General features: G+C 41.5%; 1 protein-coding gene across 5 annotated transcripts in view; it reads right to left on the reverse strand.

Annotated features, from left to right (window-relative positions):
• The window catches only part of nr3c2 (nuclear receptor subfamily 3, group C, member 2), a 435,445-nt gene that overhangs the window by 113,884 nt on the left and 302,321 nt on the right, over positions 1 to 19,240 (reverse strand). For all 5 annotated transcript variants that reach the window (XM_069926407.1, XM_069926406.1, XM_069926405.1 and 2 more), the window contains one exon: positions 13,098 to 13,246. In XM_069926407.1, the coding sequence (XP_069782508.1) occupies positions 13,098 to 13,246 (149 nt within the window). The remainder of the gene's footprint in view (positions 1 to 13,097; positions 13,247 to 19,240) is intronic.

The following is a 19,240-nucleotide window of genomic DNA, read 5'->3' on the forward strand; positions in this document are numbered from 1 at the left end:
TAACATATTTAACAGGAAATAGGAATCTGAGGTTGTTGTGGATATATCTAGATCAATGTTTACTCGCCTTGAAAATATAAAAAAGGTACTGTGTTGCATTTGTATGAAACAAAAAAGGAGTTACTGTTAAAGCCCAGGGCCTCAACTCATCCTATTCAAAATAGTGGCTACTCTCCTGTGAAAAGAGTATTATCAGGATGATATTTAGCCTTTTAGATCAAAATTTGAAGGTAATATAAAGTATTTTGTGTTAATTCTCATTGGAAGGGATATCTCAAAGTAATGTAGCAAAATGTCTGCATTAACATCAGATAATAGTGTCAGAATGAATTGTTTTCACCAAGAAGTAGATGAAAGAAATAGGATTCCAAAAATTAGGAGACTGGAAGTGGAAAGGGAATTTTGACAGAGTTATGGGCAACGAGTTTCGAGAGGTGAGAAGGTATTTCCATGGGCTAGAACACCCGAGGAAGAAAGGACAGCAACATTTTAATTTTCACCCATAATTCATTATGGCTGGAGGAATAATTATGCTGATTTCTGATTCCCTGCAGTTTGCTTTAATCTCATCTATAACTTGATCAATCCTTTAATGATGTCAGGTTAATTCTAGTTGACAAGGACAATGACTGAAATGGTTATTGAGGAAAGAGAGCAACTCTGCTTGGCAGGTATCAAGCTCAATAGCAAGAGTCAGGAAGATGCTGTGCTAGCCTGGAAATAATAGCTTAACAGAGCTACAGGACTATTGCACAAAGAAAAAAGAAAATTAACAATGGGACAGTCCCAGAGACTCAAGTGATCTGCCACTTAGTCTCTCTACACCACAGGATAATGTTTCCAGTGGCGGGAGAGTTGAGGACCAGAGGACAAAGCCTCAGAAAAAAAGAACGTTCCTTTAGAACAATGAGGAGAAATGTCTCCACCCAGAGGATGATGAATCTGTAGAACTCATTGCCACAGACAGTTGTAGAGGCCAAGTCATTAGATTGTTGGGTTCGTGATTAGTAAAGTTATCAAAGCTTATGGGGAGAAGGCAGTAAATTGGGGTTGAAAGGAAGAATAGAATACAGCCATTCAAATGGTGGAGCAGACTTGATGGGCCAAATGGCATAGTTCCGCTCCTATTTCTTATGACCACAAAAGAATATCTGGCCCAGATTTATGCTTATAATGAAGTAGAACTGCTGAGAAGGGTGGAGGGGGAAGTGCTTTTGTTTTGTTCAGTTCTCTAACAGGCCTTGTATATTCATTTCCTTGGATGATGTGGCAATGCTAACATTTATTCCTGTAAGGGATATCTGTTACAAACTAACAATCCTTTTAAATTTTGTTTGGGACTAAAGGGACCTTGTTAGCATTAATACAAGAACAACAATGGAAAATTCATTAGACAATGGTACATTCAAACTAATAGTTTTTCTATTAAACTATTATTAACATAACATTTCTTACTTAACTCTAGATTTAACCCCACTTTGTGTGTGTGTGTGTGTGTGTGTGTGTGTGTGTGTGTGTGTGTGTGTGTGTGTGTGTGTGTGTGTGTGTGTGTGTGATTAAAGTCTCACTCTGAAAAATCAATCTTTAAAAGTTCAGCATCATTTTAGTCTTGTGTGAAGGTCTTAAATGCTCAGTTCAGAAATAATTATATCTTCAGGCCTAGTTACTCACAATGTGGTTATTTTCTTCTATGATGAATTCACAAACCCAAAGGTAATACAAAATGGCTATTTTCTTCCATGATGAAATAACAAACCAGACAAGGGTTAAACGAAGTGGTCATACAAAAATAGATCCAGTAGAAATCTGTCCTCTTTTCCAAAGAGACAGCAAAATGGTCTTCCTTATTTCAAAAGCCATTGATTCTAGCCCATGGAAATACCTTATCACCTCTCGAAACTCATTGCCCATAACTCTGTCAAAATTCCCTTTCCACTTCCAGTCTCCTGATTTTTGGAATCCTATTTCTTTCATCTACTTCTTAGTGAAAACAATTCATTCTGACACTATTATCTGATGTTAATGCAGACATTTTGCTACATTACTTTGAGATATCCCTTCCAATGAGAATCAACACAAAATACTTTATATTACCTTCAAATTTTGATCTAAAAGACTAAATATCATCCTGATAATACTCTTTTCCCAGGAGTAACACACACAACAGCACCAATTCTGGTAACTCTAACTCAACCCTGTCTTTCACAATGTTTCAACCCCTCTCACATAGGGTTTTGACTTCTGTACTCTCCAAAATAAACTCAACTCTGTCTCTCATTTTGATTATAGATTTCTCTCATTTCTCATGTCCCATGGTATGTGACATCATTTCTGTCTTTGAAGCTCATAAGGTCTTTTGAAACAAATACACTAAAAGCATTTAAGCCCATTTATGGCTCTGAGAAATCTGGTTTCCTCAGGACTAAAAAATGACCATGCATTTATACAGGTTCTTCTGAAATAACACTTATTGTTTCCAATAACTCAAGAATCATCATATCTTTTTCATCTTCTTGACTCTAACTTCAATCAGCATCTATTTTCATCTCAAACTGGCTTCTGTCTGCTATCTAAAATAATGTTTAAAATGTTAATGTGTTATCTTTGTGCCTCTGTAACCACCACAACTAGCTACTAAGAATACAGATACAATACTTTAACTCCACAATTTACTTTACTAAGACATTTTTATATACAATATGAGAAATAAATAACATTAAATTAAAGATTAACATAAATCCATTATACTAACTCAAACAGGCCTTGGTAATGCCCAAGATCTGCTTCAAAGTTTCTTGAAGGAGGCCTGACTGATTCTGCCATTGGAAATACCCTCCAGATTGTTTATTCTAAATCACTGTGTAATAAACTCTTTCTTAATTCCCCTAGATTGCCACTATCTTCACCTCCATTATAATTTGCCCAGAACTTCCCATGGGATATAACAGTTAAGGGATCTTGAAAGATAGGTTAGCAGATAAGATTAAGTGGCAATGTATGACACCAAATCCAGTTGAGTAGTTGGATTTACTTTCAGGATAAAGATTTAAAAATCCAATATAAACTTATTTCAAACAGTAGAAAGGCCACATGTGAGTACTATGCATCATTCTGCTCTGTAAAATATATAAATGACATTGACTTACTGGTGAAAATGCCAATCATATTTAAAAGAATGCTATAGAACTGGGAGACTATAGTCTTCAGGAAAGATCAGATGATGTGACTTTTTCAATTAATGTAAGTTAAGGAGCTATCTAATAGAGGTCTTTAAAATTACTAAAGGGTCAGACAAAGTAGATGTGGAACATTTATGCCTCTGTTAACATGCACTACAGAAGTATGAGAATGAATTCTTCAATATCTAGTCACATGAGTTTTTAGGTTTCTGGATTAATTTAATTTTTCTCCCATAAAATAATTTTGAAATCTTTGCTTACAATTGTGGAAAAAATTCAAAATAGGAGCTAAAGTGCAGCCAATTAGTAATAAATCCAATGTATCAAAAAGGAGAGCTTTTTTTTCACTTTAGGACTGGTCAGAATGTGCAATAAACTACCACAAGCAGTGCTTGGCTTCAATGTTTTCAAATGGAAATCAGATATGGGCTGGAATGGCAGTTGATATCAGCGGAATATATGCACTGAAAGTGAGTTGGGCTAATGGCCTGTTTCTGGGTGGTGTATTCAACACAATTCTATGTAAGAGTGTTCAGCAGGTCCATATTGATATTTCCCATAATACAACTTACAGTCTTCTTACAACACAGTTAAATATTGGCACTAATTTGTAATTCTACTGTGGTTTTCATGCACAACTCATGCTGGATTGCTCACCAAAGGGAGGAGAGAATAAAACGAACAAGCACACGCTCTGTTCTTGCTGCTGCCATTAGGAAAGAGGTATAGGTTTATATTCATTATCTGTTTACAGTTCTTTATTTGTTTACATGTATACACTGTACAGTTTTTTTGAACTACCAATAAGTGGTAATTCCGCCTCACCTGCAGAAAAAAGAATGTCAGGGTTCCACGTGATTCCATGTATGTACTCTGACTATAAATCTGAAATCTGAGAAGAATCACAAGCTTTTTTTTGGTCAGGAATAAGAAAGGACAACTGAAATCATGTTAAAAAAAATAATTCTGTGGCAGATTTTAAAGATGTAAAGTGAATGGGACTGTTGGAATGGTTCTGAGAGGGAATTCAAAAGGTAGGCCAGTGTGGGTGAGCATTATCACGTGTGACATGGGGGGATTGATGTAGTGGGGGGGGATCATGTAGTGGGGGAAATCGTAGTGGAGGGGAAATGATGTAATGGGGGAATGAAGTAGTGGGGGAAATGATGTAACAGGGGAATGATGTAGTAGGGGAAAATGATGTAGCAAGGGAGGCAAAGGGTAGGAGAACACAAAAGCCTTAAGTTGCTTGACTTCAGGATGCAGAAAAGAAGAACATAGAAAAATGTTGGGCGAAGCAATGAAGAGATATGAAGAGGAGGATGAAAATGTAAGTGCAATACTTTGAGGGAAGAGGGATTGACATGGGTATATGTAACATGGATCTTGGGTGAGTGTGATTTGGTGCAGCAGGATTTTATGTAGGGTGGAAGTTAAAAGGTTGGTGAGCAATGTGATGACAAAACCAAGACTAGAAATTATAATATTGTGAGTCAGGGACAAAGAGACTGACAAAGGAACTGAGCCAAGCAAAATTTGTGGATGAAATGTGGATATTAAGTCTGAAATGTAAAATAATGAAACATAAAGATAATGAGATAGGTAAGTTGTTTCCATTGGTAGGGGAGACCAGAACTAGGGGACATAGCCTCAAGATTCAGGGTAGTAAATTTAGGTCAGAGATGAGGATGAATTGCTTTATCCAGGGGATGGTGAATCAGTGGAATTCACTTCCTATTGAAGCAGTGGAGGAGACATCAGTAGATAGGGGTACCCTCTGTCTCCAAGCCTCTTTGCCTTGGAGATTGAACCATTAGCATAAATTATAAGGAGAGATCCAAATATAAAGGTATTCAGAGTTAAACAAGAAGAGCATAAATCAATTTATTTGCAGATGACATGCTGCTATACTTATCAGACCCGGCTGAGTCTTTGACCAAACCCCAGACCACACTGGAAAAATATGAGAGAGTTTCAGGGTATAAAATTAATTTGGAAAAAAGTAAATTATGCCATTAACAAATTTTGACTGTGGAAAATATCAAAAAGGAAGCTGATTTAAATGGAAAATGGATGGAATTAAATATTTAGGAATAATGGTAGATCGTAATCTACAAAATTTACACAAACTTAACTATCTCCACTTGCTTGGAAAAATAGAGGAGAACTTACAAAGATGGAAAGTCCTGCCTATTATTTTAATTGGAAAGGTTAATTGTGTGAAAATGGAAGTGATGCCAAGACTGCAATACCTCTTTCAATCGTTGCCAATTTCTTTGCCTAAGAACTTTTTTTTAAGATACTTGTTGGTCACATAAAACCATTTCTTTGGAATAACAAAGTGCTAGGATTGCTATGGAAACATTGACGTGGAAATGTAGGTTGGGAGGGTTAAGATTACCACATTATTTTGCAGCCCAGGCGAGGTTCCTCATCTTTTTTTGAAGAAGGGAACTCTCCCTCATGAGTCCAAATGGGACTACATACAATGAGAGGATACAGCAAAAGATTTCATTTATAAATGGATTGTCAAATTAATAACAAAAAAAAACTAGATAACCCCATTCTAATACATATGATTAAAATTTGACATGAAATTAATGAGAGTATTGGAAAAAAAGTGAGGATATCAATAAAAGCACCATTGTGCCAGAACAAACTATTGCCTATGAACTTTGAAGGAAAATGTATCTTTTTCTTTTGTTTTGTAAAGATTTAATATATATTTGAAATGTATAAAAGTTTAAAGATTGTATGAATATATTTATGGCTTTTTTAAAAAATCACCTTTGCCACTGAATCCATGTTAAAATTTCAATTGCCTAAAATTATTACATTATCATTTCAAGTCCCCTTCATTTTTTGACTTTCTCCAACAATACAGTCACCCTATTGAAGGACTTATGGACAAATTATACCAATGATTTTGTTCTGTTTCTTAACTCCAATTAAATTAATTCTATTTTTCTCACTATTCTGATGTCATTCTGAAAGTCAGAGCTACCCCACTTCATTTTTCATTTGATGAAGGGCTCAGGCCCAAAACGTTGGTTACCCTATACTCCCTATAGATGCTGCATGACCTGCTGAATTTCTCCAGTATTTTTGTGCACTACACTACAATCCAAGTGTCTGTCGTCTTTCCTGTTTAACTCTTTTTTTTTAATTCTACTTATTTTTTCCAAAAAGTTGTGAATGCAGAATGTGTGGCAGGGATCAATCACAATAGCTTTGGTCTTCCTGATGTTCAGTCAGGTGACATCGAGCTAAATTGGCTATGCCATCCAAGCTGTTTGCCATTACAGGCATCATATAACTGAGCAAACACATGGAATAACACAGGTGTTGTTAGCTTAAATAACCAGAGAAGAAAAGCACGATATCAAGTATAAAAAGTTATGTACCAAGATTTAAGGGTCAACAACATATTGAAAGCTTTAAGTACTACCAAAGTAAATTCTAAAATCACTCTGAAGGCACAAATTGCAAGAACCATAATCTAAAAAAAATCTCTTTAGTTGGGTTAAAAGATCATAAAGTAGCATTAGTCCATGGCACTTTATTTCTAAAAGTAATTTGATGGACAGTCATCGCAATGAATTTCATTGGAACTGTGCCCACTCCTGCCTAAACATTCAAGTGCTTTCATTAACATTCACAAACTGGGCTTAGTGGTAGGGCCCCAATTCTGACTTGGTCATTGACACCCTGCAGAATTCTACACTTGAACCCAAAATCCAAGGCTAGACTTGGGTGGGTGAGTGGCAATTCCTTGCTGTGCCTGGAGTGGAGGAGGACCTAGCAATCAGTGACATGGGTTAGTGAGAGGGGTGGATGAATGTGATCTGGAGACTGACAGATGATGTTTGAGGGTGAAGATGAAAACATGGGACTTGCTTTTGTGAAGCATTTTTCGGATAACTAAGATTTTCAGTTAAGTGGTTTTCAGATAATCAGAAATGAACTGTATCTCTCTCCCCTATATTCATCACTCTGCCTCCATCTTGGTTGACAGACTATCTACTGACATCTTTTACAATCCCACAGTTACCCTGATAGCAATTCTTCTCATCCAGACTCGAATGATGGTGTTCCTTCCATTTCTTTTTTCCAGGCTCTCCATCTCCACTCTATCTGTTCCTGTGACATGGCTTTACATTCCAGGGCATCTCCTCCCCTGCTAACAATTCAGCCCTCACCAGCATCTCCTCCATTTCTCACACATCTGTCCTAGCCCCGTCCCACCTCTGACATAACATGGATAGGATGCCTCTCATCCTCATCTATCACCCCACCAGTCTCTGCTTCCAACCTATTATTCTCAGAAATTTCCGCTAGCTCCAACGGGATTCCATCACCAGGAACATCTTACTCTCCTCTCTCTGCTTTCCATGACCTTTCCCACTAGTGGGACCTTTCCCACTAAATGCTCCCCGGCACTTATCCCTGTGACAGCTCCGACCTGTATTCAACTCTCACCTCCCAACTTGTGCTCCTTCCCCCCCCAAACTGGCATCTGCTGATTTCTTGCTATTCCTGATGAATGGTTACAGCATAAAACATTGACTATATGTTGCCTTTTATGGATTCTGCCTAAGCCAATGAGTTCCTGCAGCATATCATGCACTGCTTCATGATAGTTCCTATGTCTTCCTGCAAAAATGAACTCAATGTTCAGTTGGACAACAATGAAAAAAATGGCAGTATTCAGTTGAATTTCTTGACAAATGGTGCTTTACGTACCTGTGCAGTATTCAAATGATGTGCATGCATTCAAATTTAAATTACATGTAGGTTCATCAAAATAATTCTCAGAAACTCTGATAACTTTTTGTTATTTGTAATACAAATTAGTTTCCAATCTCTATTGGAAATATCTATCTCTGATCTAATTCATGTAAAGAATCCATACATCAAAGCAGACCATTAAATAAATTATTGCACATCCAATCCACATTGCTGCCTGTCCTGTGAAGTTAAGCATTTCTCATGGTTGCAAAGGATGAGAAGCAGATAAGAAATTTCAATGCTGCATAAAGCAAAAAGAGTCCAATACTGCTTATAACATTACTAATGCAGGCAGCACCATCAACAACAAACACTTCCTGCAATATATTTTGAACTTTATGTCTGTATGAGGTTCCCAAAGTGAGCAAGCCAAAATTGTCGTTCAATCTGGATAAACTGCATGGAATTTTTTTTAAACTAGTTTTGTCTGGATTTTGATGTAAACATCAAGGCCACAACATTTTTTGTGGTTTAAAATGGGCTTTCAGAGGAGCACGCTATGGCAGTGCAACCATATGTTTTGGTGTACATCTGTGTAGCATCACAAGAGATAAAGCAGAGAAATTTTACATTTGTACAACCACATGCAATCATTGATGAGTTAAGCAATGCTTTAGAATTTTGGGAACCACTGGATTCAGATACATAAAGTCCTATAACCACTTGCTGAGATAATGCTCATCTAGAGCCATCTGGACTTTTGCCAAGAAAGCATCACAGGGGGATGAAGAACAATATGTAGGCTATAGGCAAGGCACATTGCGTATCTGTAGCAGTTCCTTTTTGTGAAATACATTTCTAGACAAGTGACTATGAGGCATGTGATAGTCACACGATCAGAAGGAATATTTCTTGGGCAGGGTCGGTGACAGAACAAGTCTTAGTGGAGGCATTAGAGTAACCACGAGAGGGGAGGATGGGAATGGTGAAGCTGCACTGCGCATTGGCATTGGCATCTGGTCTTGGAGCATACGTTTTGGTCTCCTTCAGGAACTCTCGGGTGCTGCAGGGTCCCAGGGCTGCCGAAGGTGTATGCTTCACGGAGCATGTTCAAGGTTAGAATGCAATAAACAGTCCCAGAAGCAGGACTTTCTTCTTTCTCTACACTGCAATTCAAGTTCAGTTCATTATCATTTGTATGTCCATATACAACCAGATGAAACAGCATTTCTCCAGACCACCCCCCCCCACACACACACACACACACAAAGCATACATAATACACAGCACACAATAAACACACATACAAAAAATATCAGCTGCCAACCTTCCTAGCATGAACCTCCTCCATGTGTATCCCCAACAGGTAGCAGGTCGGAAGGTAGCGCAGGGGAACAGCTTCCATCAGTGCAGAGACCAAAGGCCGGTTCGACAGGCCCTCAGCACTGCAGGGTGGATGTGATACCATGTGCCACTACACAGACCCTTCCCGCCCTGTGCTCCTCACCCATGACGCCCGGGGATTTCTTCTGCTTTGTATCATCAATCTTGCCATGATGCATTACGGGTAACAGGCATTCCTATTTCCCTGGCACTGGCAGAGCGGTTCCAGCTGTGTGGGGGATTATGGCTAACAAAGATGGCCATTGATCCCGCTGTGCCGCTAGACGGCAGTGACGCTAGGCTTAAGGTCACAATGCCTCGTTTTGGTGGGGGGGATTACCCGCAGATGCCCCCCCCCCCCTGGTGTCGACCCTGTTTCTCGGATTGGATAGCTTAGTACAGATGGGATCATACTTAACACTAAAAAACTAAAGAAAAAAACAAGTGTTGATAAAGGTAATATCATGAATAATTAGAAAGCATTGGGTTCATCTGAAGCCAGTGGTTTTCTTTTTCTTTTGCCTTTTACAGTTTCTTCGTACTGAATGGAACATGCCGATGGGCAGGCAATCTTAGCAACACCACCATGTTCCAAACTCCCCTTACCCCTTTCACTCCTTCAAATAATAGAAAACCTTCAGAAAATGATACTGGCCAAGAAAAGGCTCGCGTTATATGCATTTTTTCCAAACCAGGTAACCCACTGCACATTATATGTGTGTGCGTGCTATACAAGATATTGAAACAACATGTAAAATTTATAGCGGGCAAGGGAATGTAATAGCGGCAATTAAACATCATGCCCAATTGACAGACGAACATGGGAATTGGGCACATACAAAATGGGAAAATTCAAAATTTTAATCTTGGCAGACTCAGGAATATCTCTTTGGCCTGAGAGCTGTGGTATTCCAAAAAAACAGGATATTCTGGCTAAGGCATTGTATCTTATCAATGTTAATTGTCTAGACCTGTTGCATGAGGGAGGAGATTAACATACCAAGTGCCTCTAGCCCCTTTCACACTGCCAAATAATCTGGGTTGAACTGGGCAATGTAGCGGGTCACCTGGCAATGTGAACACTCCAAACTGTGCAGGTGGGAGGGGGGTGGGTAAAAATCAACCAGGCTCTGATACTTGGTAGGGGGTTGCATCAGTGCGCAGCCGAGTTGACTCAGCTCTAGTGTGAATGGCCAACCTGCTCAATAGGGCATCATTAGTGACGTTAGTGCCTGCGTGCAAGCGTCAAGCTGGTAGTTTTAATATCAGTGCAGTTATGTTTCACAGGATGGGTGGCAGGGTTATCTGCGTGCAGCTGGAGGGGCTGTCAGCGCGCGGTCAGTGAAGCTGCTACAGGGGGCTGGTAGAGCTGTCACAGCGTGGCCAGTGGAGCTGTTACAAGGGGCCGGTGGAGCTGTTACAGGGTGGCTGCTGGAGCTGCTACAGGGGGCCAGTGGAGCTGTCACCACCTACCTGTGCTTTAAATCATCTCAATACAATGTAAATGCTATTTAAACAGTTGTACTGTACTCTATTGTTAAGGGAATAATGACAAGCTCTGTGGGTTTGTCCTAAGTTTGAACAATCTGAAGCCTACTGCAGTAGATTTTCCCATGCTTTTTTATACATTGAGCACATACATCCTGTTAAATTGGGTGGGTTTTTCCCCCACAGTCTTTAATACATTGAGTGCATATATGCTTTATTCCCACTACGATTTCACTGCCCTGTGAGCATGTAATAGGTCACTTTGGGATGTCACCACTGGAGGTTGCCCCCCTCCAGATCCAGGATCCACATGAATCAGGAAATTCATGGTCCATTGTGAACAGCTCACCCAGTACTGCAACACAGGTCATTTACTCACCTATTTAATGGGTTGCTAGTGTGAAAAGGGCTTCTGAGACCTCATTAGGATGATTCTGCCTAATAGCATCAGTTTAATCATCTTCATTACACCAAACCAAGCCATAAATTTCTCAACTGCACAATATCTTTAACAAGATAAGGTATATTTTAAAGAAAGGCTTTTTCAGTCATGACAGAAAATCCTGAATAACTATGAAGCTTGTGTTTGATTTATTTAATTGATTCTTCTCCAAAGCTTGTTAATGTGTTGCAGGAAGATATCAATCAGAGATTGACACGTCTGCGAGAAGATGTAAATCGCGGGAGATCAACTGTGGTAGATAGTGGGACTGTGTAATGTTTATTGTTTCCTTGTCCCAAGTAAATGCAAATTGCTCTTGTGAGTTGAATATGTGTGTGCACTATACTAGTTTAAGATTTTCTGCACGTTATATGCATATGCGCATTCTTCTTTGGCTTGGCTTCGCGGACGAAGATTTATGGAGGGGTAATGTCCACATCAACTGCAGGCTCATTTGTGGCTGACAAGTCCGATGCGGGACAGGCAGACACGGTTGCAGCAGGTGCAAGGGAAAATTGGTGGGTTGGGGTTGGGTGTTGGGTTTTTCCTCCTTCGTCTTTTGTCAGTGAGGTGGGCTCTGCAGTCTTCTTCAAAGGAGGTTGCTGCCCGCCGAACTGTGAGGCGCCAAGATGCATGGTTTGAGGTGATATCAGCCTACTGGCGGTGGTCAATGTGGCAGGCACCAAGAACTTTCTTTAGGCAGTCCTTGTACCTCTTCTTTGGTGCACCTCTGTCTCGGTGGCCAGTGGAGATCTTGGGAAGGCGATGGTCCTCCATTCTGGAGACGTGACCTACCCAGCGCAGTTTGATCTTCAGCAGCGTGGATTCGATGCTGTCGGCCTCTGCCATCTCGAGTACTTCGATGTTGGAGATGAAGTCGCTCCAATGAATGTTGAGGATGAGATAGACAACGAGATAGACAACAGACTCGCCAAGGCAAATAGCGCCTTTGGAAGACTACACAAAAGAGTCTGGAAAAACAACCAACTGAAAAATCTCACAAAGATTAGCGTATACAGAGCCGTTGTCATACCCACACTCCTGTTCGGCTCCGAATCATGGGTCCTTTACCGGCATCACCTACGGCTCCAAGAACGCTTCACCAGTGTTGTCTCTGCTCCATCCTCAACATATGCGCATTATATGAGTGAAAATACGGTAGTCTAAAATTTGGCAGCTCTTGGTCTCAACATTGTGTCTTCTCTAAGAGCAGAAATCAAGAGATATACTGAGCCATTTTCACCACTGAGGTTGAAAGGAATTATTAGGAATCTAAATTTTGTCTTATCGTCAAAAAAAATTAATGGAAGTCTTAATGGCACTGAGGAAAGGCCTACACATTACCTCAACACTGTTTGCACAGAACTAATTTCTCTGATTCATTCCTTGGATAAATGGGGAGGAAACATCTGTACAATATGCACGTGTGATGGGAAAAAAATCTTTACAATTACAAGGCAAGGGAAGATTTTCTATCTTGTTAGTTAAATGCATGGACTCAAAACATCAAAGCTGCCGGGTAAGATAATCGAATAAGTGAAATGGATAAAGGCCTCCAAGGAATGTGCAACATCATACGAAGAACTGAGCCCCTTGGGCGACACTTTAAAGGGACAAAGAGAAATTTGCAGCAGAGACAAATCAAACAAGATTAAAACCAAATTGCTTTTTTGTGTAAAATTAATCCTTATGTCCCCCATAGCAGAGAGCATTCGGCCAGCTTTACGGGAAGTCACAGCAACTTATTTAATTGTGTATTAATTGCAGTATTGTACTATTCACCAGGTACTGAGAGATAATTAGATAGACAGGGAAAACTGAGAGCAGCATCTCATGAGGTTAACTAGAAAAAATCAGGTTATAAAAGAGGTTATTACCTTCCACAGCTCTTTTGAAGAAAACTTTGCAACTGCCGCAGGTAAGGACACCGTAGTGACATCCTGATGCCTCATCCGCACAAACCAAACAGACCTTCAAAGGCGCTGTAGTCACCGAAGAGCAGCTTCGATCCAGGCTAATTGGGGAGCTGAAAAAGATGACACTTCCAAAGCTTAGAAAGGTGCTATGAACTTCTTTTGTTGGTAGACTTGCAGATCAAAGGGCTCATACAAACAGGCCAAGTTTATTATAATATAAAACCATACCAGATCATAAGGAGTCACAATCAGTACTTAATACGCCCAAGTGCTCGAGAAACTCAGCAGGTCAAGCAGCGTCCTTAAGTGGCAAAGATAAAGATACATAAGCACAAAGTGGGCTGAGCTGCAGCGTCTAAGGGACCGAGTCAAGCAACTTGAGCTGCAGCTCGATGACCTCTCTCTGGTTAGGGAGAATGAGGCCATCACGGACAGGGAGTGTGGCCTGAAGGGCCGGGTCAGGGAACTTGAGCTGCACCTCGATGACCTCTCTCTGGTTAGGGAGAGTGAGGCCATCATGGACAGGGAGTGTGGCCTGAAGGGCCGGGTCAGGGAACTTGAGCGGCAGTTTGATGACCTCACTCTGGTTAGGGACAATGAGGCCATCACGGACAGGGAGTGTGGCCTGAAGGGCCGGGTCAGGGAACTTGAGCGGCAGTTTGATGACCTCACTCTGGTTAGGGACAATGAGGCTATCACGGACAGGGAGTTTGGCCTGAAGGACCGGGTCAAGGAACTTGAGCTGCAGCTCGATGACCTCACTCTGGTTAGGGAGAATGAGGCTATTGTAGACAAGAGCTACAGGCAGGTGGTCATACAGGGGCCACGGAAGGAGGGGCAGTGGGTTACCGTTAGGAGGAGGAAAGGGAGGGGTCAGATTCATGTGGAAGCATCCGAGTCTGAAATCCTCAGAAATCGGTACTCCACCTTGAGTACTGTGGAGGGGGATAGTCAGACTATGGTGGGCAGAGGTGTGGTGTCAACCTCTGTGATCCAGAAAGGTAGGGATGAAAGGAAAAGGGCGATAGTCATTGGGGATTCAATGGTTAGGGGGACAGACAGAGGTTTTTGTTGACGCGATAAGGAAAACCGGATGGTGGTTTGCCTCCCTGGTGCCAGGGTCCGGGATGTGACTATGCACATTCAGAACATCCTAAAAAGGGTGGGTAAGGAGCCTGAGGTTGTGGTAGATGTTGGTACCAATGACGTTGGAAGGAAGGAGGAAGTGGTCCTGCAGAATGGGTATAGGGAGTTGGGTAGGGAGCTTAAAAGGAGGACCACTAAGGGGGTAATCTCTGGATTGCTTCCTGTGCCACGTGACAGTGAGAGCAGAAATATAATTAGGTGGAGGTTAAACACGTAGCTAAAGGGGTGGAGTAAGAGACAGGGTTTCAAGTTCTTGGACCACTGGGACCTTTTTTGGGGAAGATGGGACCTGTACCGTAATGATGGGTTACATCTTAATCCCAGAGGGACCAGTCTCCTGGTGGGGGCATTTTCTAGGGCTGTCGGGGGGGGGGTTTAAACTAGTATGATTGGGGACAGGGTTTCAAGTTAGGCAGGACAGCAAGGTGAGGGTTTGTAGGCTAAGGAAAGAGACAAGTTTAAATAATTTGAGGGAGGAAAAGCAGGAAGTAGTAAAAAGATGTTGAAGTGACAATTGTGAGAATGGTAGAGAGGAGGATATGCAGAAGGTAGGATGTAGAATATCCCTGAGATGTATTTAGTTTAATGCAGTAAGGAAGCTGGATGAGCTAAAGGTGTGGATTGACATGTGGCATTATGATGTTGTGGCCATTAGTGAGACGTGGTTGAAGGAAGGTTGTGACTGGCACTTGAATGTTCCAGGATTTTGCTGCTTTAGATGTGTCAAAGTTGGTGGATTAAGAGGGGAAGTTGTGGCATTACTTGTCAGGGAGGATATTACAGCAGTGCTGAGGCAAGATAGACTAGAGGGCTTGTCGAGGGAAGCAGTGTGGGTATACCTGAAAAATAAGAAGGGTGAGCTTACTATTATGAGGGTATATTATAGGCCTCCAAATGGGGAAAGGGAACTAGAAGAGCAAATATGCAAGGAAATAGGTGAGAGTGCAGTAGAAATAGGTGGTGTTTGTTGGGGATTTCAATTTTTCAAATATAGATTGGGAAACACAGTCAGTAAAAGGGCAGGATGACTTAGTATTTATGCATTGTGTACAGGATTGCTTTTTTGCAGCAATATGTTGAGACGCCAACTAGAGGGGGAAGAGTGTTAGATCAGTTGTTTAGGAATGCAATGGGGCAGGTGACGGAGATAAGCGTTGGAGAGAACTTCGGATCCAGTGATCATGGATTCATTAGTTTTAGCTTAATGATGGAAAGGGATAGGTCGGGTCCGAGGTTGAAGGTCTTTGAGTGGGGGAAGGCCAGATTTGGAGAAATGAGAAGGGATTTGTAGAGAGTTGTGTGGGCTGATCTTTTTGCCGGAAAGGATGTAGAGGAAATTTGGGGGGCATTAAGGGGTGAGATTTAGAGAGTACAGCATCTTTATGTTCCAGTCAGGCTGAAAGGGGAAGATTAAAGATTCGAGATAGCTGTGGTTTTCTGGAGAAATTAAGAATTTGGTTCGGGACAAGAGTGAGGCCTATACCAAATATTAAAAAAAACAAGGGGTGAAGAGATGTATGGCCGTTACTTAGATTGCAGGAAGAACCTTAAGAGGGAAAATAGAAAGGCAAAAAGAAGGTATGAGGTATCCATAGCTAATAAGGCGAAGGTGAATCCTAAGGGTTTTTACAGATATGTGAACAGTAAAAGGAGGGTTAAGGATAGAATAGGTCCACTGGATGATGGGACCGGTGAACTATGTCAGGAACCGTATGAGATGGGAGAAATATTGAACAATTTTTTCTTGTCCGTATTCACGAGGGAAAGGGACATTGGGCTATACGAGATAAGAGAGGCAAAGGGCTTAGATAAGGATTAGTAAAGTGAGAGTTTTGGAGCTTCTTAGGTGGATAAGTCTCCTGGTCCTGATGGGATTTTCCCCAGGACTTTAAGGGAGGTCAGGGAACAAATAGCGGGAGCAGTGACAGTGATTTTTCAAAGATCACTGGAGGAGGGGGTGGTACCACAGGATTGGAGGGTTGCAAATGTTGTTCCATTGTTCAAAAAAGGCAGTAGGTGTAGCCCAAGTAATTATTGGCCAGTAAATTTGACTTCAGTGGTGGGGAAGGTTATGGAGGGTATTCTTCAAGATAGTATACACGCATATCTGGATAGGCAGGGATTGATTAAGGGCACCCAGCATGGTTTTGTAAAAGGAAAGTCATGTTTGACAAACCTTGTTGAGTTTTTTGAGGAAGTGACAAAAAAGGTGGATGAAGGTAGAGCAATTGATGTGTCTATTTGAATTTTAGTAAGGCTTTTGATAAGTTCCGCATGGAAGGTTAATAAGGAAGGTTCGGTCACTAGGAATTAATAGAGAGATTGTGACATGCGTTCAGAGGTGGCTGGGAGATAGACAGCAGAGAGTCATGGTGGACAACTGTATGTCAGGTTGGAAGCCTATGACAAGCGGGATGCCTCAGGGATTGGTGCTGGGTCCCTTGTGGTTTATCATTTATATTAATGCTTTAGAGCAGGGGTGTCAAACTCAAATTCACGGAGGGCCAAAATTAAAAACTTGGACTAAGTCGAGGGCCAAACTAAATATTTATTGAAAATTTTCAACAACATCTGCATGTTTTCTCTTCTTTCAACATATGTAATGTTAAATTTTTTCTTATTTTATTTGCCATGCCCTTTTTCCATTGGTACAGATATCCTTTGATTTACACACTTTTCAAGTTTTATGCCTAATGAGCTTGTATCCAGGAGCAGGACCATTTTTAACCAGGAATATATTTATCACTGTGACATGAACCTATTGGAAGATCGTTTTATCCTGAGGTTAAAGTTCATAATACTTACTCAGGCCTGTGTGCGGGAGGGCGGGGTTTGCGGGCGATCGGGTTGGACAACGACAGTGCGGGGGCATCGGCTCTCGCTGCAGGGCGGCATCTCGGGGGATCAGCGGCCCCGTCACCGTGAGTCGCGGGTCGGCCTCTGGCAGGGAGGGGGAGTGGGCAACGGTCCTGGCGAGGTCAAGCCCGAGGCCTCCGGTTCCGGGCGCTGGGAAGCGGCCTTGGCTTCCCCTGACACCGGCCAGGCCCCAAAACCAGAGTCCACGGTGAGACCCTGCAACGTAAACAGAGGAGGTGGGGGCGATTAGCGGGCTGACGCCAATGCATTCTGGCATTCGTTGTATTACTGTGCATGCGCTATACTGGCGCGGCGGCCAGCGGGCCACCTCTAATACATTTTTGAAATGATCTTGTGGGCCAAATATAATTATATCGCGGGCCAAATTTGGCCCGTGGGCCAGAGTTTGACATGTGTGCTTTAGAGGAAGGTGTGGTTAATTGGCTAAGCAAATATGTGGATGATACAAAAATAAGGGGAGTGGTGGATAGTGAGGTAGATTTCATTGGATTACGGAAGGATTTGCTTTGTTTGGAAGAGTGGGCTGAAAGATGGCAGATGGAATTCAATGTAGACAAGTGTGACAGATGGAATTCAATGTAGACAAGTGTGAGGTGTTGCATTTTGGTAAAAATAACCAGAATAGGACATATACAGTTAAGGGGAGGGCATTGAGGCATGCAGAGGAGCAAAGAGACCTGGGGGCTATGGTACAGAGTTCACTGAAGGTGGATTCCCATGTAGACAGGGTAGTTAAAAAGGCATATGGTATGCTGGCCTTCATAAATCATAGTATAGAGTATAGGAGCTGGAAGGTGATGCTGCAGCTGTTTAAAGCATTGGTGAGGCCATGTTTGGAGTACTGTGCTCAGTTCTGGTCTCCAAATTATAGAAAGGATATAGATAAGGTGAAGAAGGTGCAGAGAAAGTTTACAAGGATGTTGCCTGGCTTACAGCATCTGGATTACAGGGAGAGATTAAGGAGACTGGGACTTTATTCATTGGAATGTAGACGACTGAGAGGGGACTTGATAGAGGTATTTAAAATTATGAAAGGAATAGACTGGACATAAACAGACTCTTTCCCCTGAGGGCAGGGGAGGTTGGAACAAGAGGCCATGAGTTAAGGGTAAGCGGGCAACACTTTAGGAAAAATATTACAGGTGGCTTTTTCACTCAGTGAGTGGTGGCAGAATGGAATGATCTTCCGAATGAGATAGTTGCAGTAGGGTCCCTTCTGTCACTTAAGAGAAGGTTGGATGTGAACATGGAGGTGAGGGGGTTGGAGGGTTATTGACGGTGAGTGGGAGGTTTGAGCTAGTGGAATTGTTCTAGTGAACCGGTGAGGACTTCAAAGGCCGACATGGCCTGTTTCTGCTCTGTAAATGGTTATATGGTTATAAGCAATGTTTCAGGCCTGAGCCTTTCAACAAGGTATGTACAAAAAGCAGACAGATGTATGAATAAAATAGTGGGAGGAGGTGCAGGGGGGAGAGCACAAGCCCGCAAGCAGGAGGTAATAGGAAGATATGGGAGGGAGGGCACAAGAGAAAAAAGCTGTGTGACCTGAGTTTCTCCTGCACTTTTGTGTATTAAATTACAATCACAGCATCCGCAAATTTTATGGTTTAACACCTGTCAACACTTATTTTAGATTTTAACACATTGTGCAGTATTAAATAAAACTTTCAAAGCAGTTCAACTTCATAATTCTTAAGGCTCCCAGTTTACTTTCGATGTTTTTGCACCCACTGCACTGCAGTCATTTCACTAAAACTCACCAATGCCAAATGGAGTGAAACAGGGTGTGTATTACAAATGTAAAATGTGGAAGTCTGCAGACATCGTAACTGAATTACAAACACAGTGCTGGAAAAAATCAGCAGGTCAAACAGTGTATTTTAAGTAGCAAAGTGCCCTTCATCAAGATATGAACAAAATGTGGGCAGGTGCCTGATATGAAATCCTGTATATGTCTAACCCTGAACATTGTTCAAATATATAGCAGTATTACAAAAATGTAAATAATCATGGCATCCCATAGAATAAAATTTACAGCCGGCATCCAATTTATAAGTACAAATTTCTCTATCTTTCTCAAA

The sequence above is a fragment of the Narcine bancroftii genome, chromosome 3 (genome assembly GCF_036971445.1).
Source record: "Narcine bancroftii isolate sNarBan1 chromosome 3, sNarBan1.hap1, whole genome shotgun sequence".
In the NCBI taxonomy this organism is placed as follows: Eukaryota; Metazoa; Chordata; class Chondrichthyes; order Torpediniformes; family Narcinidae; genus Narcine; species Narcine bancroftii.